The sequence below is a fragment of the Astatotilapia calliptera genome, chromosome 20 (genome assembly GCF_900246225.1).
Source record: "Astatotilapia calliptera chromosome 20, fAstCal1.2, whole genome shotgun sequence".
NCBI lineage: Eukaryota > Metazoa > Chordata > Actinopteri > Cichliformes > Cichlidae > Astatotilapia > Astatotilapia calliptera.
In genome coordinates, this window is record NC_039321.1 from 13,295,302 (window position 1) to 13,323,153 (window position 27,852).

The 27,852-nt window shown below is 42.3% G+C and overlaps 1 protein-coding gene across 1 annotated transcript; it reads right to left on the reverse strand.

Annotated features, from left to right (window-relative positions):
* Positions 1-1,529: 1,529 nt before the first annotated feature.
* Positions 1,530-27,265, reverse strand: asxl1 (ASXL transcriptional regulator 1). Its single transcript, XM_026153855.1, has 12 exons — positions 26,882-27,265; positions 16,810-16,892; positions 16,364-16,366; positions 16,045-16,162; positions 15,547-15,748; positions 12,736-12,896; positions 7,659-7,743; positions 7,089-7,255; positions 6,621-6,717; positions 5,692-5,797; positions 4,522-5,485; positions 1,530-4,368 (listed from the first exon to the last, which is right to left on the reverse strand). The coding sequence occupies exons 1-12, from the start codon at positions 26,936-26,938 to the stop codon at positions 1,738-1,740; spliced, it is 4,674 nt and encodes a 1,557-aa protein (XP_026009640.1). The 5' UTR covers positions 26,939-27,265; the 3' UTR covers positions 1,530-1,737.
* Positions 27,266-27,852: the final 587 nt, after the last annotated feature.

Below are 27,852 nucleotides of genomic sequence, written 5' to 3' on the forward strand. Positions count from 1 at the left end.
GATTTTAAATTTTATTCTAGATACAAAAACCTGACCCCATGCGATCACAAGCTAGTGGTCCCAATCCTCAGGTAAATTGCATCAGGAACACTATCTGGAATAAAATCCAAATCAAACATACAGATCCATCTGATATAAATTTTATTTATATAGCACCAAATCACAACAACAGTTGCCTTGCGGTGCTTTATATTGTAAGATAGAGACCTTACAATAACAATACTAGAGAAAACAATCAAACGGCCCCCTGTAAGAAAGCACTTGTCAAAAGTGCGATGAAAAAACTCCCCTTTAAACAGGAAAAAAACTTTTAGAGAACCAGGCTCAGGGAGGGGCAACCATTTGCTGTGACTGGTAGGGAGTGCGGGACAGAAGACAGGACAAAGACACACACTGAAAGAGAGCCAGAGATTAATAACTAGTAATTCAATGCAGAGTGGTGTACAAAGACATGGTGAGTGAAGAAGAAACACTCAGTACATGATGGGAAACCCCAGCAGCCACAGCACAATTACGGGAGGATTCAGGGTCACCTACTGTAGCCTTAACTACATGCTATAGTCTGTTTCATTAGATATAATGCTTCCAGGTCTTTGACTTTGAAAGATGCCTTGAACAAGTGTCCAGGATTGTGTGGATAATGTGCATAGCAAAGAAAACATATGCACTGTTCTCTCATAACATTTCTAATAACACTACCTTAGGGGCCATGTACAGTGCAGAAAGTACATTATACAGATCCCAGCACAGAACGGTGTAGAAACCCACCACCAACTCTGGAGTATGAAGCAGACTCCTTGGTTATCCTTTAGCTACTGAAATGTGTGTATAGCTGTTTATACTGATACAGTCTGACTGATTTATCAGTTTCTGTGCCTACAATTTATTTTAACGCGAAAAAAAAATACAAAAATGAATACAAATTCTGTCTCATATCACCAATCAGCTCTGACACTTCAAGGCACAGGGTCCCATTTCATGCTGGCAGCAGATCCTTAGGGTGCAGTTGGTTGCATCCGGTCTCTGGCTTGTTCCGGCACATCCCGTGGATACCCTGAAATCATTGTGTTCTTCCAGCCAGTCCTGTGCTGCTCCTGCCACGTGGCAGGTGCAGTATTTTAACACAGTCCCCATTGCTGGTAAAAACTCTGAAAGTTATCAAGGATTCAAATTTTAACAGCACATAACGTTCACTTTATTTGTTCTTGGTAATTAACTGTAACTACAAACTAGAACTCAACGGAATCATAAAATGAGTCAAAAAAAACAAACTGGTGATACAATGTCATTTACTCATTTTAATGGTTAAAAAAATACTTCTTTGCGCAGAGACAACAGTAATTCCCCGTTGACTGACAAACGGGACCAAAAAAAATGATGGCCACCAAATGATAACAGGTGGAGCAAGATAAGATGAGGTAAATGTTTTTGAGGAGAAAAAAAAAAGGCACAATTTACAATCAATCATGCCCCAATGCACAATAATAATAATAATGATAATAATAATAATAATTAATAATAATAACAACAACAACAATAACAATCAGTACAGCTCAAACAAAAACAGGAAATCTGCAACAATACAGACCAGTCATATTTTACAAGGCAAATGTTGACCATCTGGCTTCTCCTGTGTTCTCTACCATACTTAGGTTTCTGGCAACACTCTGAAAGCTGCGGCCCTGCTGCTCACACTATACAAACAGCAGTTCTACAGTGCACTGAAACTTCAGCATACTATCTGACCACCAGACATGACACACAGAGTTTGGAGGGCCCGATGCAATCATCATGGCAGAAGGCACCACAGCCTTGGCACATGATCATGGCTTTGAGGCGGCACGAGCACTTGAGTGCCACTTCCTCTGCCGTACTGTCAGTAAAGGCCTGAATGCTGAGGGTAGTCTGGCTGGGACCCAAGCGGGGGTGCAGCTGCAGCACACTGTCTGCCATGCTCCGGGAGAAACTGCTGTTGTCCATCACTGAAACATTGGCTGTGTAGCTTACCCCTCCAACTCCTCCACCCTGCTTGGGGAGCTTCCCATAAAGATGGAAGGGAAGGGAGGGAGCAGAGGGTGAGGGAGAACAGGAAGAAGAGGGAGAGCCAGAGGAGTAGGGAGCTTTGCTGTGATCTTTCTTTGCCATCCTGGCCAAAGTAAACTCCATGTTGATGAGTCCTTCTATTGCCCCGCCGCTTAGATAGCCATCGACAGAGTTCCCAGGTTCCTTTTTGGTAACACTTAAGGGTACACTGAGTGAGGATTTGGCAATAGCTTGACAAGAGGGTCGTGCACCAACTTCGTTCTTTACAGTAGGTGCAGGAGACGGGGGTTGTTGCAGAGAGTGAGGAAGCTGAGATTGTGGGGGACGCCAGTTAATCTTAATACAAGGTATCACCTCTGTTGGGCAGGGGTCTGCGTGAGGAGGAGAGGGTCCATTGCACATGGTCCGATGGGCTGACTGAGGCCTGTCTGGAGTGGCTCCCTGGGAAGGCTGCTGACCATGAGACTCTTTGATAACTGCAGACTCCACAGCAGACCCAGGCATGAGGTCTTGCTTACCTCTGGAGGACAATAAACCGCTGGAGGAGGGTGGCAGAGGGGTGATGACTGGAACAGCTCCAGGGGCCTGGGAGGACTGATACTGCGGTAAAGCTGGGGCTTCCATCAGACAGGAAACTGGGCGGGATGTTGGGGACTTATGGATCTGGACTGGAGTAGTCAGCTCTGGGCTTGAAGATTTGGCTGAAACCTCAGGCCTGTTACGAGTCCCTGGGGTTCTTGCTGCTGGTGGCCTGGGCAGGGTTCCTGGTAATCTGCTAATCTCCAGTCTGTTGGCAGAGTGTAAGGGTAGAACTTTTTCCAGAGGCAGGCTGCCCTGAAGTAACTGAGTGACCAAAGGGTTGTTGGCCTCCACACTGGACACAAGTCTGACTGAACTGGCCAGTCTTTTGGAGGCAGATGCAGCATTTGAGTGAGTGGCAGGAGACTTTAAAGCTCCACGACACTCCTCTTCAGAGCTCAGTCTGGAGTCTCTACAGTCATCTCCAGACTCAGTTTTAACAACAGTTGTGTCCCTTAGCCCTTGTGGCAGGGGTGCAGACAGAGCATTAGAGTCTTGTGAATGGATACGGCTGTGTTGTGGCTGAGTCATGCTGCTGGGGAAGCAAGGCTGAATGACGGTCTGGCCGTGGCGGCTAGTCATGTGGGTCTGGATGACCGGTTGTTGTTTCTGAGGAGGGCTACAAATCACCAGCTGGCCATTTCTCTGAGTGTTCAATTGAGGACACCATTCGTGGCCAGGCTGCTGCTCTTCCTCCTGGCTTTCATTCTCACAGTCTGAAGCGGTTTCTGTTGAGTCGCTATATGTGCCAGCCTCATCTTTCTCAGCACTAGAGGAATCCACATGTTGGGGTGAAGATCCATCTGATCGCTGTCTCTCAGTGGCTGTACGGGAGAATGCCTCCTGGGGGTCAACATGGTGAGAACCATGCTGGATAACACTACCCAATCCAGCCTCCTTCCCTTGCTCCTGGTCCTTGGCATGACAAGAACTGGCCAGCGTCTGAATAACATCCACACCCTGAGCCCCAAACCTCGGAAGGGAATCTGGGATAGAGGTTTGTGCTAATGAAGGTTTTTCACAACCAACAGTTGCGCTCTCTGTAGGGGCACTGCCACCAGTTTCAACTACCTGGCTTTCTCTGGCAGACTGCATGGCTGGTGACTCAGACACATCAGGCTCTGAAGAAAGTGAGGCAGCCCCATCTGTGAGTCCGTTGGAGGAGCTCTGGATACTAGCTGTGGTTGCTTCAATTAACTGTCCATCTGCCCCCCCAACTGGTTCCGCTTGCTGAGGACTTGGCGTCTGTGGGGGCTCCAAGGACATGGAGGTTGAGGTAGTGGACAATGAAGGGGAAGGCTCAGATGTAGGCTCTACATTAAGAAGCTGTAGTTGTGTTCCAGACGAATTAGTGCCTGAAGACGATCCCTGCTCTTCCATCCCACTACTTCCCCTTGTTTCATTTCCATTTTCACTTTCTTCTTCTCCACCTCCTCCTCCTCCTCCTCCGGGCTCGATAGGTCCTGGATGCTCTCGCGATCGTCTTCCATTGCTGCTATCCGGTAGCCCAGCACCAGGCCGCAGCCTGACCCTGGCCGGGCTTGTCCCGTCGGCAGAGGCTGCAACAGCAGCAGCGGCCTCGCGCTGGGCACGGGCTTGTTGTGCACGGGCTTTGATGTCCGCCAAGGTGCGCGCACCCCCTGTCCCCGACCGGCGCGAGCCTTCGCCGGGCGGCACGATCCGGGGACAGATCTGGTAGGTGGGGTGCCCTTTGACCCAGGGAGGTTTGATTCTGGACAGTTGAATCTGAGAAACAAACACAGGGACAGCAAGTCAAAATTTATCTGATAACAAGCAGCTATCCATTCATCTATACAGACTACTTGTCTTTGTGCACCAAGAACTGTGTGTGACAGAAAGTAATCCTGGACCTTTCTGGATTATTTCACTAACACTTACCCGGATAGGTGGCACCTTGGGTTCTTCTGTTGTCGGCTGCGGCTTTTCTGAACACACACTGTCAATTGTGGTACGAAAGGACTGACGGTCGTCAAGCCGTGGCCTCTTTTCGGGGAAGCTAGAAAAGGCTTCAGTCTCATCTGGCCTTCTCTTCTGTTCTTTCAGCTGGGTGCTGGGCAGAGGGGTGGCAGCTGGACTAACAGATGGGCTGCTCTCACGGCTGCTGGTGGCAGTTCCTCCTGTGATGGAGGTGATCACAGAAGCGGTATCGTCCAGGGGATCTGCAGCAACTGCAGCACTTGAGGAGGCTGAGGAGGATGAAGAAGAGTCCAGGACTCCAACAAATGTCCCCTGTCTATCAGAAGGTGAAGATGGTGAAGAAACAGGTGAAGAGGCAGATGAAGAGGAGGAGGACGAGGACGAGGATGGAGAAGTGGTGGAAGCCAACACAGGTGCACTCTCTTCGGGGAGCAAGCGAGCAGCGACTTCATGCTCTTCATTAGCGCTGGTTGAAGCTGGGCTGGGGCTGGGAGTTGGAACAGGTGTGGGGGGTGGCAATGTGACTGGCTCTGGAATGGGAGAAGGCTTTGGCTCTGTAAAACCACTCTCATCTGGGAGCTCCACCCCACAGTCGGTCTGCAGCACTACCTCTCCCTGAACCACTGTGTTTTCGGACATGGGAGAGCCAACAGAAACTGCTGAAATATCCACAGCTGCATTGGCCTCAGCTGCTTCTGCAGACTGCAGGGATGGAGTGGTCTTGCAGATGGTTCTGCGAGCCCTCCGGCGCAGGTCAGCTCGCGTACGTCTCCTCATCCTACCATCTCGCCTCCGCCGACCTACGCTGCGTCTTTTGGGGGCACCGGTTGCCACCACAGTCACATCACTGTCTAGCACACTAGCTGCAACTTCGCTGGCTTCACTCATGGTAAGCTTTAGTGACTCTTCTTGTGTTAGGCCAGACCTACAAGTACACAGCAACACAATTTAGCACACAGTGAATACCAGACTGAACATAACATGTAAGCTATTGTAGGCTGATGTCTCAATTACATGTAACAGTATGGGCAGAAATATAAACATTTTCAGTTAAAAGGATACTACATGTCTAGCAATAATACTGAAACGTGAACAATACATTAAATTTAGATGAAATGATTTGGCTCTTACTTTTGCCCATGATACTCTTCAAAAAACTTCTCCTTCCACACCTCTACCTTCTTCTCTTTCTCCATTTCCTGTCGGAAACGCACTTGCATCTCATGGGTGAACTCACCTAAACAGATCAAACACATGTCAAGGATTTAGCATTTTTAGTCAAAAAGGTGTTAGTAGTCATAGGAATGCTTCAGAAAATCTCAACTTTTTTTTTTTTTTTTTTAACCATAAACCTCAATAGACCTATTCACTAAAGTCATGCTTGAGGGAATTTTTATGCACATAAAATGGCCTCAATTAGTGAAAAGTGATTTGCAGATTTTCACGGGCATTTAAATACCGTATAAACTGCTAGGTAGTTTAATTTTCTATCTCTAATTTTGTATATTCACACGGTGGGGGAAATAATGATCTGATCCCCCGCTGAATTTGTAAGTTTGCTCATGTCTGTAGAAATGAACAGTCTCTAATTTTTATGGTAGTTTCATTTAAATGGAGAGAGACAGAATATGAACCAAACACCAACTGATTTGCATGCCTTCAGTGAAATAAGAAAGTGTGTGAATGTTAGATCCAAAATGCTCAGGCACAGAAAAAGTATTTTATGAACAGGTGAATGAGGTATGTTGTATACAGCGTATAAATTCATTGAAGATCTTTTATCCTGTTTTCACAGTCACTAAGAAGTCTCTATTTCTTTCATACTAAATTGAAGAAGAAACTACGTGTGAGTGAGGATTCCTTTTAGACAGGAAGTTGTGGAATTGCAATAGGTGGAAACACGGCCACTGGAGCAAACAGCAGATGGCCAACAACTTGCCTAACAATCTTGTTTTACTGGCTCTGGGGCATTGGGCCACTGATTATGTCAAACCCTATTGAAGAACAGTGATGAAGTCAGTAAAGCATGGCAATCTGTCTATGAATGACCAGAAACTTACCATCACCCAGCCTCTCTTTCCAGCTCTGGGAGGCGTGAGTAAAAAATTCATTGTTAAGAGCTGAACTGCTCAGTCTGGCCATGCCATCAGGTCCAATCTACAACCAGAGACAAAATGACGTGAGACAACAAGTCAAGTGATGAGTACACAGTTGAGTGTTTGGTGCCCTAAGTACAACACTAAAAACGTTTAAGTACACATATAAAATAACTGTATAAGGAATTTAAAATTTCATTATTCCAAGAATACAAAAAGTCTGTAGCAGAGCAGGCACACCGCTGCGCACTACTGAAATTACTGCTGTACATCAAAAATCGACAAGCTCAAAATTCTCTTTTTTTCTTCCTCCCTGCAGTAAGTGTTAAAAATATCAGTTTAATTCGTTTCTCATTTGCCCTGTGCTAGATATTGGCACATATAATATTACAGTAAACATAAACTGGAATAAAGAATAGAAAGACCGCTTACTTGTCGGTCCACCTCAGGCAGCAGCTGCAGCAGCTGCTGTTGTGAGTGTACCGGGAAAGCTAAGAATGTCCGCGTATTGATGAGAGCTCTGATGTTGGTGTTGACCAGGATGGAGCCTGGCGTTTCAAAGTCTACATCCACCCCTCCCCGACTCCGCTTCATGGGACCTATTCATGACAAACCCCCCAGAAAACTTTTAACTCAAGATGATGTAGACAGATGCTGTAGTTCAGCTGCAAAGCAACAAAGTCATGCACTGCTCATAAACACCTTTCTTAGCACAAGCTTCCAGGTACCAGCCCTGGTGTGTAACAACAAATCAACAAGTTTAAAAATATGACTCTTCATGCATACATTTATGACCGGTACACTGGTACAATCCAGCATATGATGGCTGGTGAATCAAACCTTGAATTTTTTTCAGTATATTTTACATGATTCTGTTGGCAATGAGTATGAATTTCAATAACACTGATATCTCTTGGATCAGGATGGCCAACAGTCTGTATTCCAACTTTTGCAATGGGTGTTTTTCTTGATTCTGTGTGAGAATTCAAGAGAGGCTCGTACCTGAGGGGACATGCTCTCCATTCACCTTAAGAGGGGTGAGGACGACGCGAGGCATCATAACAGCTTTCTTCCTCTGCCTTCCTGACTGTAGAAAACAAACGGCAGACATATGCAGAAGTGCTGTTACTAGTGGAATAATGTAACTGTTCGCTTGTACCTGACTACTTAGTAAGTCACATTTGATTTAGTTTGGCTTATTAAAGCCCACTTTGTGAGCGCACCTTCTCATCTAATGTTTTTTCTTTATGTTCATGACTATTTACTAAGGTTGGGCGATTACACTAATATATCGACCATTGACAATAGGCTGAGCCTTTCACCGATCGTTTTTACAAGAGCGGTTTATTTATTTGCCCATGAGTAAGTTGGCTAATAATGTTGGTGGAAGCCAAGAGAAGCAGTTAACGGAAAAAATAAATAATAATACTCAAACTCATAACAGAAAGAAAGAAAGGCAGTAGCCTATGGTAAGAAAAAAAATATTTTATTTAAATAAAAATAAATAAATAAATAACAAAATAAAACACCCCACACAATGATGGGGAGGGAACCATGTTTACATGCCGTTCCAGTATTTATCTGTCTTACACACTCGACCAAACAACAGATAAAAAATTAATTGCTCTTCCATCAAAAAGTCACCTGCGTGAATATGTTGCCTATCCTCGGTTAATGGACTGACGATTGTCGGTTGGAAAAATTTCACATATCGCACTGCATATTCTCACTGAAGGCATCAAGATTATGAATGAACACATATGGAATTATGTAGTAAACAAAAAAAGACGTTCCAGTCTGCTACTGGAGCTCTGTTTGGCATTTATCTGGGCTCTAATCTGAGCTGTTGTTAACTTGTGATTTCTGAGGCTGGTGACTCTGATGAATTTTAATCCTCAGCAGCAGAGGTGACTCTGGGTCTTTCTTTCATGGGACAGTCCTCATGTGAGCCAGTTTCATCATAACGCTTGATGGTTTTTTCAACTGCGGATTCAAGGTCTTAGAAATTCAACAAACAATGAACCCTGACAAGGCACACCTGTGAAGTGAAACCATTTCAGGTGACGACATCATGAAGCTCACTGAGAGAAGGCCGAGGGTTTGCAGCACTGTCAACAAAGCAAAGGGCGGCTACTTTGAGGAACCTTTGCTACATAACTCCATATATCTTGCTTCATGTATTTGATGTCTCCAGTATGTGTTTTCAATGTAGCAAGGAGAAGTAAAGTAAAAATAAAGAAAAACCATTAAATGAGAATGTGTGTCCAAACTTTTGACTGGTATGTTTCCTTGTCTAAATGGAGAATTCTTGAAATGTTTCATTTTATAGTTGAACGTTGATGTAGGACTGTTCTAAAAGCTGAGTGAAAAGCCTTCAAGAGATTCAGTCGCAACAGTGAGGCGGACTATAGCTCTGGCACATTACATCAGTTCTATCGGCTCCCTGCTAAACGCAGAATTAAATAAACTCTGATGATATAAATATAATCTGTCATCTCAAAAAACTAAATGGTCAAGTTTGATCATAGCCCTCATAGTACCGCATCACCCCAAAAGAGCATTTCGTTCTCAGACTGCTGAGAAAACTGGTGTTGTGAACTATAGAAATAAAACTAAAATTAAAATAAAACTAACCTCAATTACGTAACACAGTAAGAAGTATGCTCAACAGCAGGGCTGCCACAATTAGTCGACTAGTCGCGATTACGTCGAGTATTAAAATCGTTAACGACTACCGTAATTGTCGGGCTATAAGCCGCTACTTTTTGCACAAGCTTTGAACCCTGCGGCTTTTAGTCAGGTGCGGCTTTTCTATGGATTGTCCATGATTTTTGTCATATCGTAAGACGATTTGTTTTGTGTGTTCCGCTGTTGTACGGCACTACGTTGCCTGGCGGAAGGATCGGGGTTCAAGAGTGGTATGTTAGTCACATGTGCCTACGTGAAGGAGATTAGGAATCTGGAGAACTGGTGCCAAAGGAACAACCTCCTTCTAAACGTCAGTAAGACAAAGGAGCTGATAGTGGACTTCAGCACTAAGCAGGAGAGGAACTACCAGACCCCCGTCATCAACGAGTGCCCAGTGGAGAGAGTGGACAGCTTCAAATACCTCGGAGTTCACATCACGCAGGACCTGTCATGGTCCTGTCACATCAACACCGTGGTGAAAAAGGCCCGACAGCGTCTCTACCACCTCAGACGCTTGAGAGACTTCCAACTGCCCTCCAAGGTGCTCAGAAACTTTTACTCGTGCACCATAGAGAGCATCCTGGCGGGAAACATCTTAATCTGGTTCGGGAACAGCACCATGCAGGACAGACGAGCTCTACAGAGGGTTGTGCGGTCAGCTGAGCGCACCATCCGCTCCGAGCTCCCTGACCTGCACTCAATCTACAGCAGGCGGTGCTGGACCAAGGCCAGGAAGATCGTGAAGGACCTCAGCCATCCCAACAACAGACTGTTCTCTCTGTTGAGGTCAGGAAAGCGATTCCGCTCCCTGAAGACCAACACAGAGAGACTGAGGAGGAGCTTCTTCCCGCAGGCGATACGGTCTCTCAATCACACCACCACACAGTACTGACCCACACATATGGTTCTTACACACACACTGGACTTTCTGGACTTTGGTTTTGCACAACACTGGTCACTATATTCTTCATTTCCGGTTAATACTTGTACAGCTGCTGTTATTGTGTATATATTTATTTAGATTTAGATTTCTTCATACATTCTTATATAGTTCTATATTGTGTATTTTGTTGTACAGTTATTTTATTTTCAACTTTAATTTATATATTTTATCTTATTCTTCCCAGTTAAATTTACCCTTCATTCTAATTTGTGTTGTACAGTTATTTCATTTTTAACCTTAATTTATATTTTATTCCTTCCTAGTTAAATTTACCCTTTTTAATTTTTCATATTTATTTCCTATCTTATTCATAGCCTTTTCCTTTTTTGTTTTCTTTAGGTCACGAGCAGTTGTCCAAGCATTTCACTACATATCGTACTGTGTATGACTGTGTACGTGACAAATAAAATTTGAATTTGAATTTGATGTCCGCCCGCCAGGCAACGTAGTGCTGTACGAAGTAGCGCGAAAAACAAACTTCAAAGTAGCGGTACCCGTTCAGCGGGAGGCGTGGATGATGAGCGGCGATAAACTTGCGAAAAGCAAGTTATGCCCAACTCCACCGGTGGATTCTGACAGCGTGGAAAAGTGTGAAAACATCCACGATCACCAACGGATTTTGAAGGGCTGGACTGCTGCATGATGGTGAGGAGGACACCGCCACGGCCCTTCTGAGGGTGTTCGACTCTGACACTGACAATGAGGATTTCTTTGGTTTTGAAAGTGACAACGAAGGAGAGAAGCGGAGAGTGGATGACGAAGCCATCCTGAGCCTGTTTGTATCCGACACTGGAGAAGAGGACTTTGGTGGTTTTAGTGCGCAGGAAGAAGAGAAAGATGGTGGTGAATGACTGACTTTTCTTCTTGTTAAAGCTGTGTCACTGCACCTGAGCCTAAAAGGTAGTCCGAATCTATTTTTCTGGTGTGCTGTAGGCTACTGTTATGTACTACATGTGCAAATATGTACCCATAACTTGTTTTTCAAAATATTAATAAAAGTGATGTCTCCAAACAGCCATCTCTTTCCTGACAATTCCCTTTGTGCATATTCTCTTACATATGATAAGTCAACATTGAAACACCTGCGGCTTTTAGTCAGGTGCGGCTAATGTATGTACACATCAGGATTTTCCCCTGATTTTAGCTTGTGCGGCTAATATTTAGGTGCGCTTTGTAGTCCGGGAAATACGGTAATTTCATAATCGACGCGTCGTTTGAAGCTTTGTAAGATCCCGAAAGACGCATGAATAAGTAGTAGGATTTAAGAGTGTAATAACGGACTGAAACAGAAGATGGCAGCACTGCATGTCCAGGGATACCAGCTGCCGTTAAACCCCGAATAAGAAGAAAATTCAGCGGCAGCATCCTTCAGAGGCCGCATTTGTAGGCCAATTACATTACAGGGATGCAGCGAAGCATGTCAAAATTCGAAGACAGAAATATCTGCTCGGTTTATCAAGACATCACATATTTGTAAAAGTGCTCCGATGTTTTCAGAGACGTCTGTTATCCACCAGCTCGATAGCTAGAAAGTTCAAGGCTCACTAGAGCTGGCGAGAACAGCGAACTCCTGGCACATCATTTTCAAACCCCCCGCAGTCTTTCGCTACTCAGGTTAAACATGATATATAAGAACTGATTAAACAGAAGTGTGAGATGGTCGAGAGTTTACTCCAGTGTCCTGTTATATTTTACATAGAAAGAACAGACGGCCGAGTTTATTAAACTCCACCGAGACCATCTGCAAATTTCATTAAAACTTTAATAAACTATCATCTTGTCTTTATTTTTAGTTAGCACATAGCTTACAGCTTGAAGTGTTTAATGTAATGATAGTCATATAAGAGCAGACGCATGCTGGTGCAATAAGCTGTGTGTTTAACGTCCAATGGATGCATGATCTGATTAGTTGACTAATCACAAAAATAATCGGTGACTAGTCTACTATCAAAATAATCGTTTGTGGCAGCCCTACTCAACAGTTTTAAATGTTTTTAATTTTTTGCAAAATAAGCCAAACGGTAAAAGGAGCATTTCCTATATAGTGCTTTTCTATTCTAGCTGAGCACTCTTCACACAACATGCTTCACACCAACTTTTTCTAGCCAACATTTACACTCTTGATAGTACCTTGGGGTTAGTACCTTGCTCAAGGCTTTGGATTTGGTATGCAGACTGGAATCACACCACCAGGCTTTTGTTTAGTAGATAAACTGGTCTACCTTCTTAGCTAAATTATATACATTACTTTTAATTCTGCTATATAAAAAAATGATTCTGAAATGACTGAATGAAGTGTTGTATATCTATGTTACACACAATTAGGCAGCAGCACAGTATAAGTACCGTACAGCATGACATTGCAGACTGCTTAAAAAGTGTGACTAGTAAACACATCACATTTCTTTTTAGACATGGAGCCACAAATAGTGTCATGCAGGGCCCTACCTGTCTTGAGCGGCTCAGTCTGGTCTGCGCGTGCTGGGTCTGCTGTGTGTCAGTGCGACCCTGCTGTCCTGCTGACCTGCTGAGGCGAGTCTGAGGCTGGCTGCTGGGAGCCTGTAGCTCCACGGAGCAGGAGGCGCTGGATGAACTCTCATCAACCGAAGCTTCAAGCCAAAGAAAAATAATCACTATTCCACATGTTTGCAAACAGCAGATACACTTAACATTTACAAGGTGGGAGTGCAGCCGCAAGTAGCAAAGAACTTACATTTACGTCTTAACTAAGACGATGAAATGGCTTCTACCCAAACTCAAGCTTATTTGTGGCTTCTACCCAATATTGACAAATTTGACCTTAATCTCTATTAATGACACCATTATTGTTTTCAGTCTAGTAAAATGGTTACTTTAAAATAAATAAAGTACATAAAAGCGTCTTTGTACAGTTCTGTCAACAGATCTTGTGGTTTTGACTCTTATGCACATTTATAAATGAATCAAGTCAACCCACATGCAGTTCTCTGGGAAGTGTTATTGCACTGAGCCTCAAAGGGGATTCTCTTTTCATTTACATTTCTCAGCTTTGATTACAAAATATCAGAAACAATGAGACTGAGTAACAGAAATGTCTGTTTCAAATAGTTTGAATGCCCCAGGAAAACAAACAGAGGACAGGCACTGCATCACAGAGTAATACTGACCAGGAGATAAGACAGAAAAAAGAAAAAAAAGAAAAGAACTGTAACTACACATTTAATCCCTGACAGATCTTAATATAACTTAATATAACAGTGCATGTCAGTGTTTTTACATGATAAATGTGCAAAATTATTTAAGTTCTGGTAGCCCACTGCCCAGACTCCCCCATATTTATAAAACAAAGTTTTTATTGATTGATGGAAAACATTGGGCTTGTGTTTACTGCTGGCTGCTGCATAACAGGGGCCAAGGAATCAAGTCATCTTCATGATTTACATGGTCTGGTCTGGAGTGACAGACACTTTTTATCTGTAAGGCCACATCAGACTCGGACATCCTAATTAATTCAATGTAACGAACACATCTGAGAATATAAATGTGCTAAATTGGTACGTCTTACTGATATGCAGTTCAGTATACAGGACACTATCCTGCCATCATTTACTGTTTACCTTTTGTTTTAGCTCTCTGACTAGCAAAGCACCACTGCTGAGGTGGAGCTGCAAACAACTAGACTAACAGAATGACTGCATAGCATCATTAAGGAAAAGACAAAGGGATGTCAGGGCTCTAGAGTGCGACCAATTTGGTCGCAAATGCGACCAAATTTTTCAGTGGTGCGACTGCAAAAAAAAAAATAAAAAAATTGGTTGCACCTGTGCGACCAACTTTTTTTTTTTTTTTTTTTTGGCTACCTGAACAGGTAGCCAAAAATAAATAAATAAATAAATAAATAAATCTGCAACCTTCCCTGTGGTCAACAACAGACACACATTATGCCCCTATCGTGGACTAAACCAATCAGAGATGGTCAGGGCGGGACCTCTCTGATTGGCCGTGGTCCAGTTGAAAGTGCAGGTGGAAGTGGGAGGTGAGTAGCTTGAATAAAGCGATATCAATTCATTAAATCCTGAATCGACTTTTAAATATAACTGTGTTTTGCCAGAAACGCCAGATTCTCAGATTAAAGCTCACAAAACCATTTCAACAACAACCAAACAGCAAATGAGAGCAGGTACACGGATTCCACACAAAGACGTAAACACAGAGCGGATCGACGCATCAGAATCAGCTTTGTCTTTCTCGGCTTTCTCACCCGACGGCCCGTAGACGGACACGCTGTCGGAGCTTAGCGATGCTGATGCGTCCGGTCCGCGCTGTGTTTACGTCTTTTTGCGCTGATTCTGAGCTGCAGGTTTTGTCTCTCCAACCAAAATTCACCGAGCCAGCAGCAAAAGAAGCAGCAAACTGCGCTTCACATTTGATCAATGTCGTCATGAATTTTGCTGTTTTGCTTCCACGACTATTAAAATGCTTCATGCACAGCTAGCTCTCTCTCTATCTCTCTCTGTACTTCAAGAACAGTTTCCCGTCTCCAATCTCTGTTTTCTGTATTATTCATTTGCTTATTACCCACCAGTCTACCGTTGTTTACAGCGCTGTGGCTGCTGTCTTTTTCTTTTCTTCACTTAAATGACCTCGGACAAGAAAGTCCATTTTTTCTGTTATTCAATACTGAAGAAATTTAAACTTTATATGCAGAACATTGTAGAATATTTTTAAGGTTATCTGCTATAAAAAGCCAGACCAGGAAAATCTCCTTCATGTTTTTCTGTTTTATTCTCAGTTACTTTCACACAAAGGCATCTGCTGTGATGTTCACAATTCTGATGAAGTCAGTACTGATAAATGATCAGAATTATAATATTTCTGACTGTCTGAGGCTAAGTTGAATCGAATCGAATGGATTATAGAAATCAGTGATGATACCCAGCCCTAGTGAGCAGCCTAGGCACAACAGAAGTGGATGTAGCTGTAATAGGAAAAGAACTATTGCTAACTTTTCTGTTAAGTTAAGGCCTGATCCTTCTGAAATTCATAGCCAGTGCTCTGACACGGTGTCATCAATCTTTGAAAGCTGAAAAAGCACAGTGTATCCAGAAAAACACATTCTATTGTATAAATTATAAAATTTGTGTGCGCCTAACTTTTGTGCCGAACGCCTAACTTTTTAAAGTTAGGCGTACCGGTACGCCCATGGCAAAAAGTTAGTCTAGAGCCCTGGATGTGGTATGCACACTAAGAGGTGACCAGCACATGGCTTAATGATGTTACCATCATTGTCCACACTGGCAGCAGCAGTAGTCTCAGTGGAGTCGCAGCTCTCCTGTTCAGTGGCCTCAGTGGGACCAACTGGGGCCACGGCTGAGCCTGCTGCCGGGGTGCTGCTGCTGGAAGCTGGGGGTGTCGTACCCCCAGCCAGCTCTGATGGTGTCTCTGACTCCGAGGTTGCCTTTGTCCACTGGGGAGCGTTTTTCTACAGAGCAAAAGAGTGCAGAGTAGGCGATGCCCTTCTTAATAACAGTATTCTCCGCAGGCATAATGTACGCTGTCAAATCCAACAGTGCAAAGAAGAATTTTAAACAATCAAAACATCAGGTGTTTAGGAAAAAAGTGGAGCACTTCAGGAGCTACTAGTACAAATATTTAGTAATAAGTCAGTGAGCAAGTACTTTTGTAGCAAAGATTCACCACTGTGAATATAACGAACACAAGCTGAGAGTTGCATCGGAATTTGGGAGAATATTATTTTGGGAATTGTTGATTCAGTACCTTGAGAGTAAAAAGACTCATTCGTCCAGGTAGCTTGAAGAAGATGCTGTTCTTGACTCGATCCCCTCTCACTTGGGAATGCAGCATGGTGACCAGGCAGGCCAAAGGAGCTGTACCACTGTGTACACACACACACACACACACACACACACACACACACACACACACACACACACACACACCCAGTTACAGCAGCTTCGTACTTCATGGCAAACAATCGAAAACTTGGTGTGCCACCATGACGTTTCACGAACACCCAATTATAAAAAAATGCATATCAATGTGTAACATATACAATAATATGTATTGACCAACATACCTTCTGTTTAGATCAGCAGCAGGCCAAACCGTCCATGTAAAGAGGGGGAAAAAAACTTAATTTATAAACACAGTGACATTTCAGCTAATACGTGATCAGTTCATTTCCTGCTAAAAACAGAATAAGAGCATTAAAAATATGTAAGGTTAAAATTCTGTGAATTTGTAAACCACAATGTTTTAGAAAAAACTACTACTACAACTTCAGCACCACATATAGTTTGTCATCTATCAATCAGTACTTCATCTAAGATTACACTACTACTTATAAATATGGCTTTTTCAATCAGGATAAATAATGGACAAATAGTTGTCACTGTCACTGCACTTTATCATAGATCCTCATCTGTTATTCTCAGGTGAGTGTGTGCATACATTTGCAGCCTGCTATTATTATTATCAGCTTGCAAATTTTTGTGTGTGTGCATGAGTGTGCGTGTTTCTGACCTCATCTCCTTCAGCCCCTTGGTCTGGATGACATGCAGAATTTGTTTAGGAGTCATGGGTGCATCTGAAAAGTTTTCTAAAACCTGTAAAAGATTTTAAGAAAACAAACTGTCAAACACTCCACTAAGAAAATACCTAAATGCTAGGGGTGCAACGATATTCGTGTCGATATTGAACCGTTCGATACAGTGCTTTCGGTTCGGTACACATATGTATTGAACAATACAAAATTTGTAATTTATTTTATCAACTTTCCTTCTGACGATGCGGTCTGTGTTGAGCGCTCAGTGAAGCTGCGTTCGACTACTCCGCCTAGGCTGCACTGTCAAGCGCAGATCCACTGAGCGCTCAACACAGACCGCATCGTCAGAAGGAAGAGCGCAGGGCAAGTTAAGCTCTCATTGCAACATGGCAAATTGAACCTCCCCCACCCTCATTCAGATCTGGCGTTTGGAATTATTTTGGTTTTCATGTGACGTATGACCCTGAAGGTAAGCGCGTCATGGACTAAAGTAAAACGGTATGTTGGATGTGCCACGCAATGCTTAATTACATGGGTGGGAACTAGTGTGTTAGCGCAGTTAGCTCGTTAACGTGTTGGCTGTCTAGCCCCACGCACGGGGCGATCAGGGGTAGCTCGTTAACGGAGATTTGCCGTGTTGTGGCGTTATGGTCATTTCAACGAGATTAACGCTGAAAGCACTAGTGGGAACACAACGAATATGACTGCACATTTACGCCGACATCATCCTAGTGCAAAGACAAGTAGAAGCAGACAAAAACAACAAGCACGCATGCTACAAACTTTAGCCGAGTCATTTAGACAGCCGTTAGCACATGATTCTCCTTATGGGGACCTGATATGTTTAATATGCTGCTGAGAATATAGCCCAGAAGAAGCAGATAGTATAGCTTTTATTTTGGAAAGAGCCATTTCTCTGTAATAAACTCTCTTTTCCAAAGATGAGTGATTCCTCAATCAGATACAGGGCTCGCAATATCGCTAGCCCGACGTCTTGGGGCTAGCAATTTTTCCAGTCGGGCTACCAAAATCTATCTCTGCCCTGCCCGTCGGGCTATTGTAGGAAGGAAAAATATATGTCAATGCTTTTGCATTCTTTCGGAAATGTAGCTGGGTAATTATGTCATTGGCATCGGTGAGCCACTGTCAATAAGTGACATATTGAAGTCGCGTTTGAATTTGCGCTTGTTTTTTTGCTTTCACTTTGCAATCGCGCGAACTGTGTATAGAGAGCGACAGCACTGATTGGTGAGTGATGATAATTTGCGCACCAATTCCTCTGACATCGTCTTATCAATCGTTAGCTTACTACGCAAACATGACAAGTGAAATCTCCCGCAGCAAGCTTAAACATGTGAGAGGTTGATCGCACAGAGAATCGCTGAGCTTACAGTGGGGCAAAAAAGTATTTAGTCAGCCACCGATTGTGCAAGTTCCCCCACCTAAAATGATGACAGAGGTCAGTAATTTGCACCAGAGGTACACTTCAACTGTGAGAGACAGAATGTGAAAAAAAAAAAATCCATGAATCCACATGGTAGGATTTGTAAAGAATTTATTCGTAAATCAGGGTGGAAAATAAGTATTTGGTCAATAACAAAAATACAACTCAATACTTTGTAACATAACCTTTGTTGGCAATAACAGAGGTCAAATGTTTACTATAGGTCTTTACCAGGTTTGCACACACAGTAGCTGGTATTTTGGCCCATTCCTCCATGCAGATCTTCTCGAGAGAAGTGATGTTTTGGGGTTGTCGCCAAGCAACACGGACTTTCAACTCCCGCCACAGATTTTCTATGGGGTTGAGGTCTGGAGACTGGCTAGGCCACTCCAGGACTTTCAAATGCTTCTTACGGAGCCACTCCTTTGTTGCCCGGGCGGTGTGTTTTGGATCATTGTCATGTTGGAAGACCCAGCCTCATTTCATCTTCAAAGTTCTCACTGATGGAAGGAGGTTTTGGCTCAAAATCTCACGATACATGGCCCCATTCATTCTGTCCTTAACACGGATCAGTCGTCCTGTCCCCTTGGCAGAAAAACAGCCCCATAGCATGATGTTTCCACCCCCATGCTTCACAGTAGGTATGGTGTTCTTGGGATGCAACTCAGTATTCTTCTTCCTCCAAACACGACGAGTTGAGTTTATACCAAAAAGTTCTACTTTGGTTTCATCTGACCACATGACATTCTCCCAATCCTCTGCTGTATCATCCATGTGCTCTCTGGTAAACTTCAGACGGGCCTGGACATGCACTGGCTTCAGCAGCGGAACACGTCTGGCACTGCGGGATTTGATTCCCTGCCGTTGTAGTGTGTTACTGATGGTGACCTTTGTTACTTTGGTCCCAGCTCTCTGCAGGTCATTCACCAGGTCCCCCCGTGTGGTTCTGGGATCTTTGCTCACCGTTCTCATTTTGACCCCACGGGATGAGATCTTGCGTGGAGCCCCAGATCGAGGGAGATTATCAGTGGTCTTGTATGTCTTCCATTTTCTGATGATTGCTCCCATAGTTGATTTTTTTCACACCAAGCTGCTTGCCTATTGTAGATTCACTCTTCCCAGTCTGGTGCAGGTCTACAATACTTTTCCTGGTGTCCTTCGAAAGCTCTTTGGTCTTGGCCATGGCGGAGTTTGGAGTCTGACTGTTTGAGGCTGTGGACAGGTGTCTTTTATACAGATGATGAGTTCAAACAGGTGCCATTCATACAGGTAACGATTGGGGGACAGAAAAGCTTCTTACAGAAGACGTTACAGGTCTGTGAGAGCCAGAGATTTTCCTTGTTTGAGGTGACCAAATACTTATTTTCCACCCTAATTTACGAATAAATTCTTTACAAATCCTACCATGTGAATTCATGGATTTTTTTTTCACATTCTGTCTCTCACAGTTGAAGTGTACCTCTGGTGCAAATTACTGACCTCTGTCATCATTTTAAGTGGGGGAACTTGCACAATCGGTGGTTGACTAAATACTTTTTTGCCCCACTGTATGTGAGTGCGTGTGTAAAAGCAGCAGGATATATATTTTAGTTCTGCTGAGCCAAATAAGACAGGTCAGGGTGAAGAAGTGACAGCCAAAGAAAAGCTTACCACAAAACAGAAAAGTTATGACAAATCAGACTATAAGGCAAAAAGAAAGTGCAGCTTTATGGTTTCATGGACAAAATAATTTCTGTGGCTGTGATATGATGAGCTAAATAACCAGGGCTGCACATAAGTGGTCCGCAGGTGCGCATTCGCTGTCAAAATAAAAAACACGCACAAGGGTTAGGGTTAAATTTAAAAACTGTACTTTTGAGTTAAAATATATATTTATAATTTTAATAAATGACAAATTAAAAAGGCATGAACATTTTTTTGTATTGACAAAATATCGAACCGTGACAAAAAGTATCGAACCAAACCGTGAATTTTGTGTATCGTTGCACCTGAACGATATATCGCATTTGCGATAATATCGCGACATGATCAAGTGCAATTTTCTAACCGCAAAGGCTGCGATTATACTGCGATTATATTATACAATTCATGGGCTGCATCCTCCTGAGGCCGCATTTGTAGACCGATTACGTCACAGCGACGCGCCGAAGGCTGTCCAAATTACTACCATATCCCAGAATTCATAGCGCGGCCCAGCCAAACTCCAGTTTCCAGCAATGGCGGCCGCTACTAAGTTTTAAAATTACTCATACTAATCTTTCTGGGTCACAAAATAAACTTTTAACATATTTTCAGGCGAGAAAGTAGTTGTGTAAACATCAAATATCTGCTCGGTTTATCAAGATATCCCATATTTGCAAAAGTGCTTCGACGTTTTCAGAGGCGTCTGCTACCCACCAGCTCGACAGCTAGCCGGGAGCTCGAGGGTTACTGATGCGGCCGAGAACGGCACAACTCCCGGCACATCATTTTCAGATCACCGCGGAGTTTCGCTGCTCGGGTTAAACGTAATATATAAGTCACTTAGACAACCTAAAAATGTTATTGTTGGGCTTTTTTCAGTGTTTTGTTTGTTCGTGAGTAAATCGGTTTGGCTGAGATTAAAGTTATTAGATTAGATAAAATAAAACTTTATTAATCCCCCGGGTGGGTTCCTCCTTGGTTTTCACACAGCTGACTAAACGTCAAACAGAAAACGTATTAAACAGAAGTATGAGACAGTCGAGAATTTACACCAGTGTCTGGTTATATTTTAGATAGCAAGAAGCAGACGGCCGAGTTTATTAAACTCCACCGAGACAGCGGTGACACTAATCAGAACTAATCAGAAGGCTAGACCGTCCAATTTCACGCCTTTAAACTTTAAAGGCGTGTTTGTGTGTGTGTTTATACAATTGCTATTATGTTTGCACTTTATGTGTAATGTTACTGACTGCAGAGATCAGTAAGATGTGTGTATTTTTTATTTATTAGTTTTATTTATTTAATATTATTTTTTAATTGAATGACTGTCTAGTAGTTCACAGATGTCGAAAAACTGAGTGTGGTAAAGCCACTGATTTTTTTTATGTATATTTCTGCAATCTGCACATTGTACTGACTTTCATTTTAATGTTTACACCAGGGTTCCTTGCCAGCACTTTATGCTCAGATGTTTGTAAGCTAAAAATAAACTATTGTGTATGTTCAAATATACTGTTGTGATTGAAGAAGTTAAATAAAAATGTCAGTCATCAATTCATGCATCACCTCATGTCATCATAACAGAGGTCTGTCTTCCAGGAAAGAACAGTTTAAAATTAATGTAATATAGTATTGGCCATACTATATGATGTATTGCTTGTCTTTGTTTAATAATACAGAAGACAAAGACCTTAAAAAATAATCGCATATCGCATCGCAATCGCAATATTGAGGCAAAAAAATCGCAATTAGATTATTTTCCATAATTGTTCAGCCCTAGTTGCGCCCCTACTAAATACAAGGTTAGCATTATTATATGGTCTTCGCCTTACAATATAAAAGGTCTTGAGGTGACTGTTGCTGTGATTTGGCATTATATAAATAAAATTATAGATTCATTTTATGTTGTATAACAGCACAAAATTAAATTCAGATTTAGTCCGTCATGCTGCAAAACAAAACAGGTAAACTAACACAAAAAGACATTTTGGGTGCAATTTACATTAGATATAAATATCTTTATCACACAGACACACACACGTATGTAAGGATAAGAACAGCATCCTAAAGTTTTATAGCAAGTACGCTCATTTCTGAGCTTTTCAATGATCAGGGTGCAAATGTACAAAGACTACCGAGGAATCTAAAGCTGTTTACTCAAATTAAACTTGTGTAAAGTCAAGAGCAACTGCCTAAGAAGTAAGGTAATTAGCTTTGACGTAATGGGTTAAACGTAGCTGAACTGAGAAATAGTCCAGGGTGTGTAGAACTAATCCAAGCAAATAAAGAAGGAAACCCAGAGTCAAATAGTTTTAGGTCTGAGCAGCAAAGCTGTGGAGCTGAAGCTGCAGACTTAGGCGGAGCAGCGTGGACACTGACAAAAGGCCACGCCTAGATGTTTTAGCGTTAAAGGAGGATAGCACACGAAAGTGGTTATGTTGTACTAGAGAATGAGAGATTTCCTGTATTGAGCGTGCAATTCTGTCATGTAGCCTTCATGTTGCTAGGATGTTGGTCAATTTGTAGTTATTCTTTCAGAATTATTCAAAACTAAAGATTTAAGTAGCCCAGTTAAATCACAGCTGACCGTGAGGCTTATGAGAAAATAAATTCTTGAAAAAGGGAATAGATGATGAGCTCCAAACGATCACCTAAAAGCCTAGACTTCCTCCACACACAGCACCTGTGCCCTCCAGAAACTTAGACAAATCCTCATTTGACTCTGAAAATGTAATCAATTCAGAAATTTGACCAAGATGACGCACATAGTGAACATTTTCTATATGAAAAACATGCATCAGAGACTTATCACAGAGAACAGTAACATATAATTCTTATAAAGGTTTTAAATTTAAATGCACTGACACAACTAGACAGCTGGGCTGTCTTCGGGTTTTTAGAAAGGGGAAAAAACAAAAATGAAATCACAAGACTAATGTGTTGAGTAATTAATCAAAATACTGACAATTGATCTTTGTTTTAGTTTGCTTTATATACACCCATAACTTTTTGCTTCTGTCTATTACATGCACCAAAAACATTTTTCCAGCTTCCAGTAAGTAGAAATGAAAAGACACTCTAAAAATATATTGTTTGGAAAACTAAAGTTTCCTGAAAAGTTGTATAATTTTGATTAACAAAAAGATGTTGCCCATCAAACTCTTAGAGAATAACACAATGGTCAGTTCAGAGCTTTATTTTCCCCTTTGTAAATCTGATGAATTGAAATGAAACAATTAGTATCTGTTTAGGGTATTTCTCATCTTAAATTGCAGATTTTCTGCAAATCCCATTCTAATATTCTGAGTGTGCAGAATATCTGTGATTGTCTGGCAGATCCTCACCAATGTTCAGGCTAGGCTTCAGTGTACTTTAAGTATTTAATGGTGAATCTTTATTTTTCAAAGCTACAAAGCTAACAGTGATAGAGAGAATCGTTGCGATGATTCTACACTGCCTCTCCTGCTGACTGCTTTGAGGAGGTGAATACGCTGGGTGTGGGGCACTACCACGACTGGTCTCTAATCTCAGTCTTCTTACCGTCCAGAACTTGACTTGGCTTGGCTTATAAACTCGCCACAAGTTTGCAAGTCCTAAATATCAGATACTGGAAATCCACAGTTAGAAATAGAGCAGGGCGCTATAACCAAAAATATTTATCACAATATACATTTGAAAATATATAATTGACACTAGACAAAATACTTTGCAACTCCACAACTTTATTAGCGCAAAAAACCCCATCAATGTATTTTCACTTGAACAAGCAGCTGTTTTTTATGTGCATTAAAGTTATATAAAAATTTAACAGTGCAAATGCAAAATCCTTGCTGACAGTATAATATCCACAAAACTTAAAAAGAAGTTATACACACACACAATACGGTAATATTATGTTGAAGCACAGTACGTAACACTTTGCGAGGCTCCTGCCTACGACAGCCGTAATGCTCCGACAATCCATCAAGCGGTGCGGGTTCGTAGCTTAGCAAAGTCATACTAAAACATTTGACAGATTTTCGAGCGCCGTGTACGACATAAACTCGTTTCAAGGTCAGTAAAAACAACCAGAATTCATACATAAGGCGCACGGGATTATAAGGGCCCTGTTGATTTTCAGAAAAATGAAAGGATTGATTTTAAATGTGCCGTATTTTCCAAAAAACATGGTAATAACGATGGCCCGCTAGCATGCTCTACCAAAAATAGTGCTTTGTTGTGTATCTGACGGACGAAAGCCAAACCAGTTCCACACCACTGAATTTGCAGCATTTTTACAAACCAATTCTGGTTCATCTGTTTCATTCAACGATCTGCTTTCGCCCTCCTCATTCTCCGTCGCCGCCATGCTTTTTCCGACATGTGCGTATGAAAACAAAAGCACTGCACATGCGTGTTTTACCCATATTCTATTGCGATATTTCATTTTCTTATCTTTGCCCAACATTATAACGGTATTACCGTGAACGGTATGATATGGCCCAGCCCTAGTTAGAAATACTTTATACTGTTTTATAGAAAAAACTTCAATCTTTGTTTCAGATCAGGGAACCGACTGAAAAAAAAAAAAAAAAAAAAAAAAATGGGCCAAAGCTTAAAAAGTAATGTGAAGCATCAGCTGTGAATGCCTTCTAGAGCTGCCAACATGCCCTCCGCAGTGGTCGCTTCACTCCACACCATGCCATCTAAACACAGGTGCAGTCATTTATACTTGCTGTTAAGGCGCAAGAAGCCGCTGCAGTGGTCTCCTAAATGACAATATCGCATGATATGTGCTGATAAGGAGGAGAAGTGGTCAAAACCAGAAGCCAAGACTTTGCCAAGTGGGGTTTTTTTTTGCAAAGTTCTTTGCACAAACTCAAGTTTTCATACAACTGCAACATTCCCTCTGTGTGTCAGCATGTCGCTGAGCTTATATGCAGGTTTATCATTAAAATGGCGGCACAATCATACACTTGTGTCTTCAACCCAGCAGCGCCGGCCATGCGCAACACACCATGTTACAAAAATCAAGAGGTGCACGGCCAACCGACATGCCACAAACATTGTGTGGCACAACACAGGTTGTGATGTGAAAATCTTCATCAGACACAGGCGAGACAAGCAATGAAAACATGTGCACCCCCCCCCCCCCCCCCCCCCAAAAAAAAAAAACAAAGCCAATGAAATCCAGCTATCCATAAAATGTGCCTGCACATGTCAATCACTGCCACACCGCACAGCTTCAAGTTTCCTCAACTAGTCTGGACAAGGAACCCTGAAGGACAGATGAAAAAGATAAGAGACCATCAAAACAAAAAGCACATTGCTGAGCGCCTTGTGATTTGTTGTTTAGAAACACCTCAGCAGCAGTTATGTGAACCAAGAACAAATCAGAGTACTGCAGCATTGTTTCTCCACAAACTGCAGTATAACTAAGGCATGATGGCCAAGAAAACACTGCAATGGTTTTGAATGATCCAACATCAACTCAGATGTCCGTAAAAGTGTACAGTATGACAACATATCTACAAAGATGCACTAAAATGCCAAACGCTATAAACACTAAGTAACAAAGGCTTCAGGATTAGCATAATGGGCTAAACAACTTGCTTGCTGCTGCACAGAGGCAAATATCCTAGAGGAAGACCAAACCAAACCATTTTCACAGTTTTCATCTCTGAAAAGGATTATTTCCTGATGAAGAGTGTGAACATTTCTCATACTTTTACCTGAGAAAATATGTTTAAACATGTAGTCAACAGTGTGAGGTTTTTGCATACACTTCTGACTACTTTAATCCAGCTAGTAAATCAAACCTGTCCACTGAGTCCCACAATCTAAACTTCTGAAAAAGACTCCTTTAGACAGGCACTATCAACACACCGTTAACACTGATCTGTTCCTGACATTTCAGTTTCCAGTACTGGTGAAATGGACATGAGTATTGAGGGCGCTGTTTCTAATGTTTTGCCCACCACATGTTATGTTCCGGCTTTGAGGAGTAAAGAAGGCCTAGTTTGCCAAAACACAGCTAGCGAAGCCATTTAACTTAGCCGGTCTGAGCTTCACCCCAAATCTACAATCATGAATATGCCTTATCTGCCATGCGACCAGTTTCACAGCTGTGTATTTCCATTGTTTCATGTGCACGTATTACATGTACCATAACCAACCCAACCCAGATCCTGCTAGTGCCTAACGTGTAATTTGTAGCTATATAATGGGACTAATATTTGGTTTCTGTCCGACGTTGTTTCTGCTCGTTGTAGCGTTTAGCCTGCTGTACCGGACGGCTCTTTACACAAGACACCATTCAGCACTAACGCGGATTCCAATTAAAGCTGAGTTAGTGGTTAACCTTAGCTGTTAGCTTTGCTAACGTTAGCGTGCATTATCGTCAACAACATTCACGGCATTGAACCAAATGTGCACTACATTAACGTGCACATTTGGGTTTAACAGATTCAGTGATATGGAGGTACATTGGGTAGTAAACCTGCATTAGAGTTTACCTAGCTTTTCTTCTTCTTCTTTATTTTATTTTAATTTAGTTTTTTACTCAAGTTGCTGGAATGGTAATAAGCGTAAAGCTAGCAAGCTAGCTCCCTAGCAAACAAAGAGCTCAAAACAGGAGACGTGCACGATAGCATGCTAGCCAGCGTTAGCATACTGCGTCACGTAGCTTTTTGTGTCAATAGCAGAAAGAAACGGGAAAAGATGGAAAATGTAGCTACGTTCTTCCATATATATTAAACACAACCCTTCTGGCTGTATTTAAGTTGTTAGAGTAACGCCACAGTGCCAATAGCTAGCTGATACTACAGCAGAAACCAGGCTGTAGTCGTGAGCAGAATAACGAAACCCACACATCTAGACCCATCAATTCACATTAAACCACATATATTTTGCATGTAGCTGAATACATTAAAAAATGAGATTACCATGCGAGCAGCCTCAGCCCAGGTCCGCTCCTTCTTTCTCTTTTGTTTGTCCTTCATTTCCTCTGCGCTGGTGTTTGCGGCTAGTCGCTGTGTGTCTACAAAGCAACCTCAAAATACGATGGCGGTTTAGTTGTTTAGCAAAAATGCTAACTAAGCTATGGGATAACTGTGCAGATGCCAGTCAAGAGCTTCCTTTTAGCTCGGCTGAACGCTGCGGTGTCTGCGAGTCTCTCAGAATCGCTACTCGGTCTTAATTAGCTCAACATACATAGTCTTTCTAGCATAGAAGCCGTGTGGACCAAAGGGATGACTGTGCTGCTGCAGGACAAGCCTCTCTGGAATGCAACAACCAGGTCAAAGGTCAAACCGTCCGCAGGAATGCAACAAAACAAGCCCTGCCCTCCGCTTTCATATCCTGCAATTAACCACATTTTGCATGCAAACTATCTGATATTTTCAGAGTTAAGCTCGCACGTAGTAATGGAGCTCATATGAACAGAATAATCTTTAATTCAGGGTGAATTGATAACCTTTCATCATTAATTCAATATGGTTTCAGTTATTTATTTCAGTTAAAATGTGTCTGCAAATAACAGATAACTCCAGCCAAATGAATACACATCGGAATCAAGACAATTAGGACACTAAGATTTAATTTTTGGACCATGGTAAGTCATTAAAGATGTAACAGATACTCAGTTGGTACAAGGGTGCTGTATTAGAGTACTTCAGAATACTGTACCTATACCTCAGAAATATATGTACACAGCTTTTTGTGAAAGATGCTCCTAACTGGCCTCTTCACTGCTGCACTGTGCATATACACTCAGTAGCCAGTTCATTAGGCGTACCAAAGACTCATATACACGCATTGCTAATCAGTAACTCAATGCATTTAGGCATATCGACAGGGTCAAGAGGACCTACTGAAGCTCCACATGAGCATCAGAATGAGGAAGAAATATGATTTA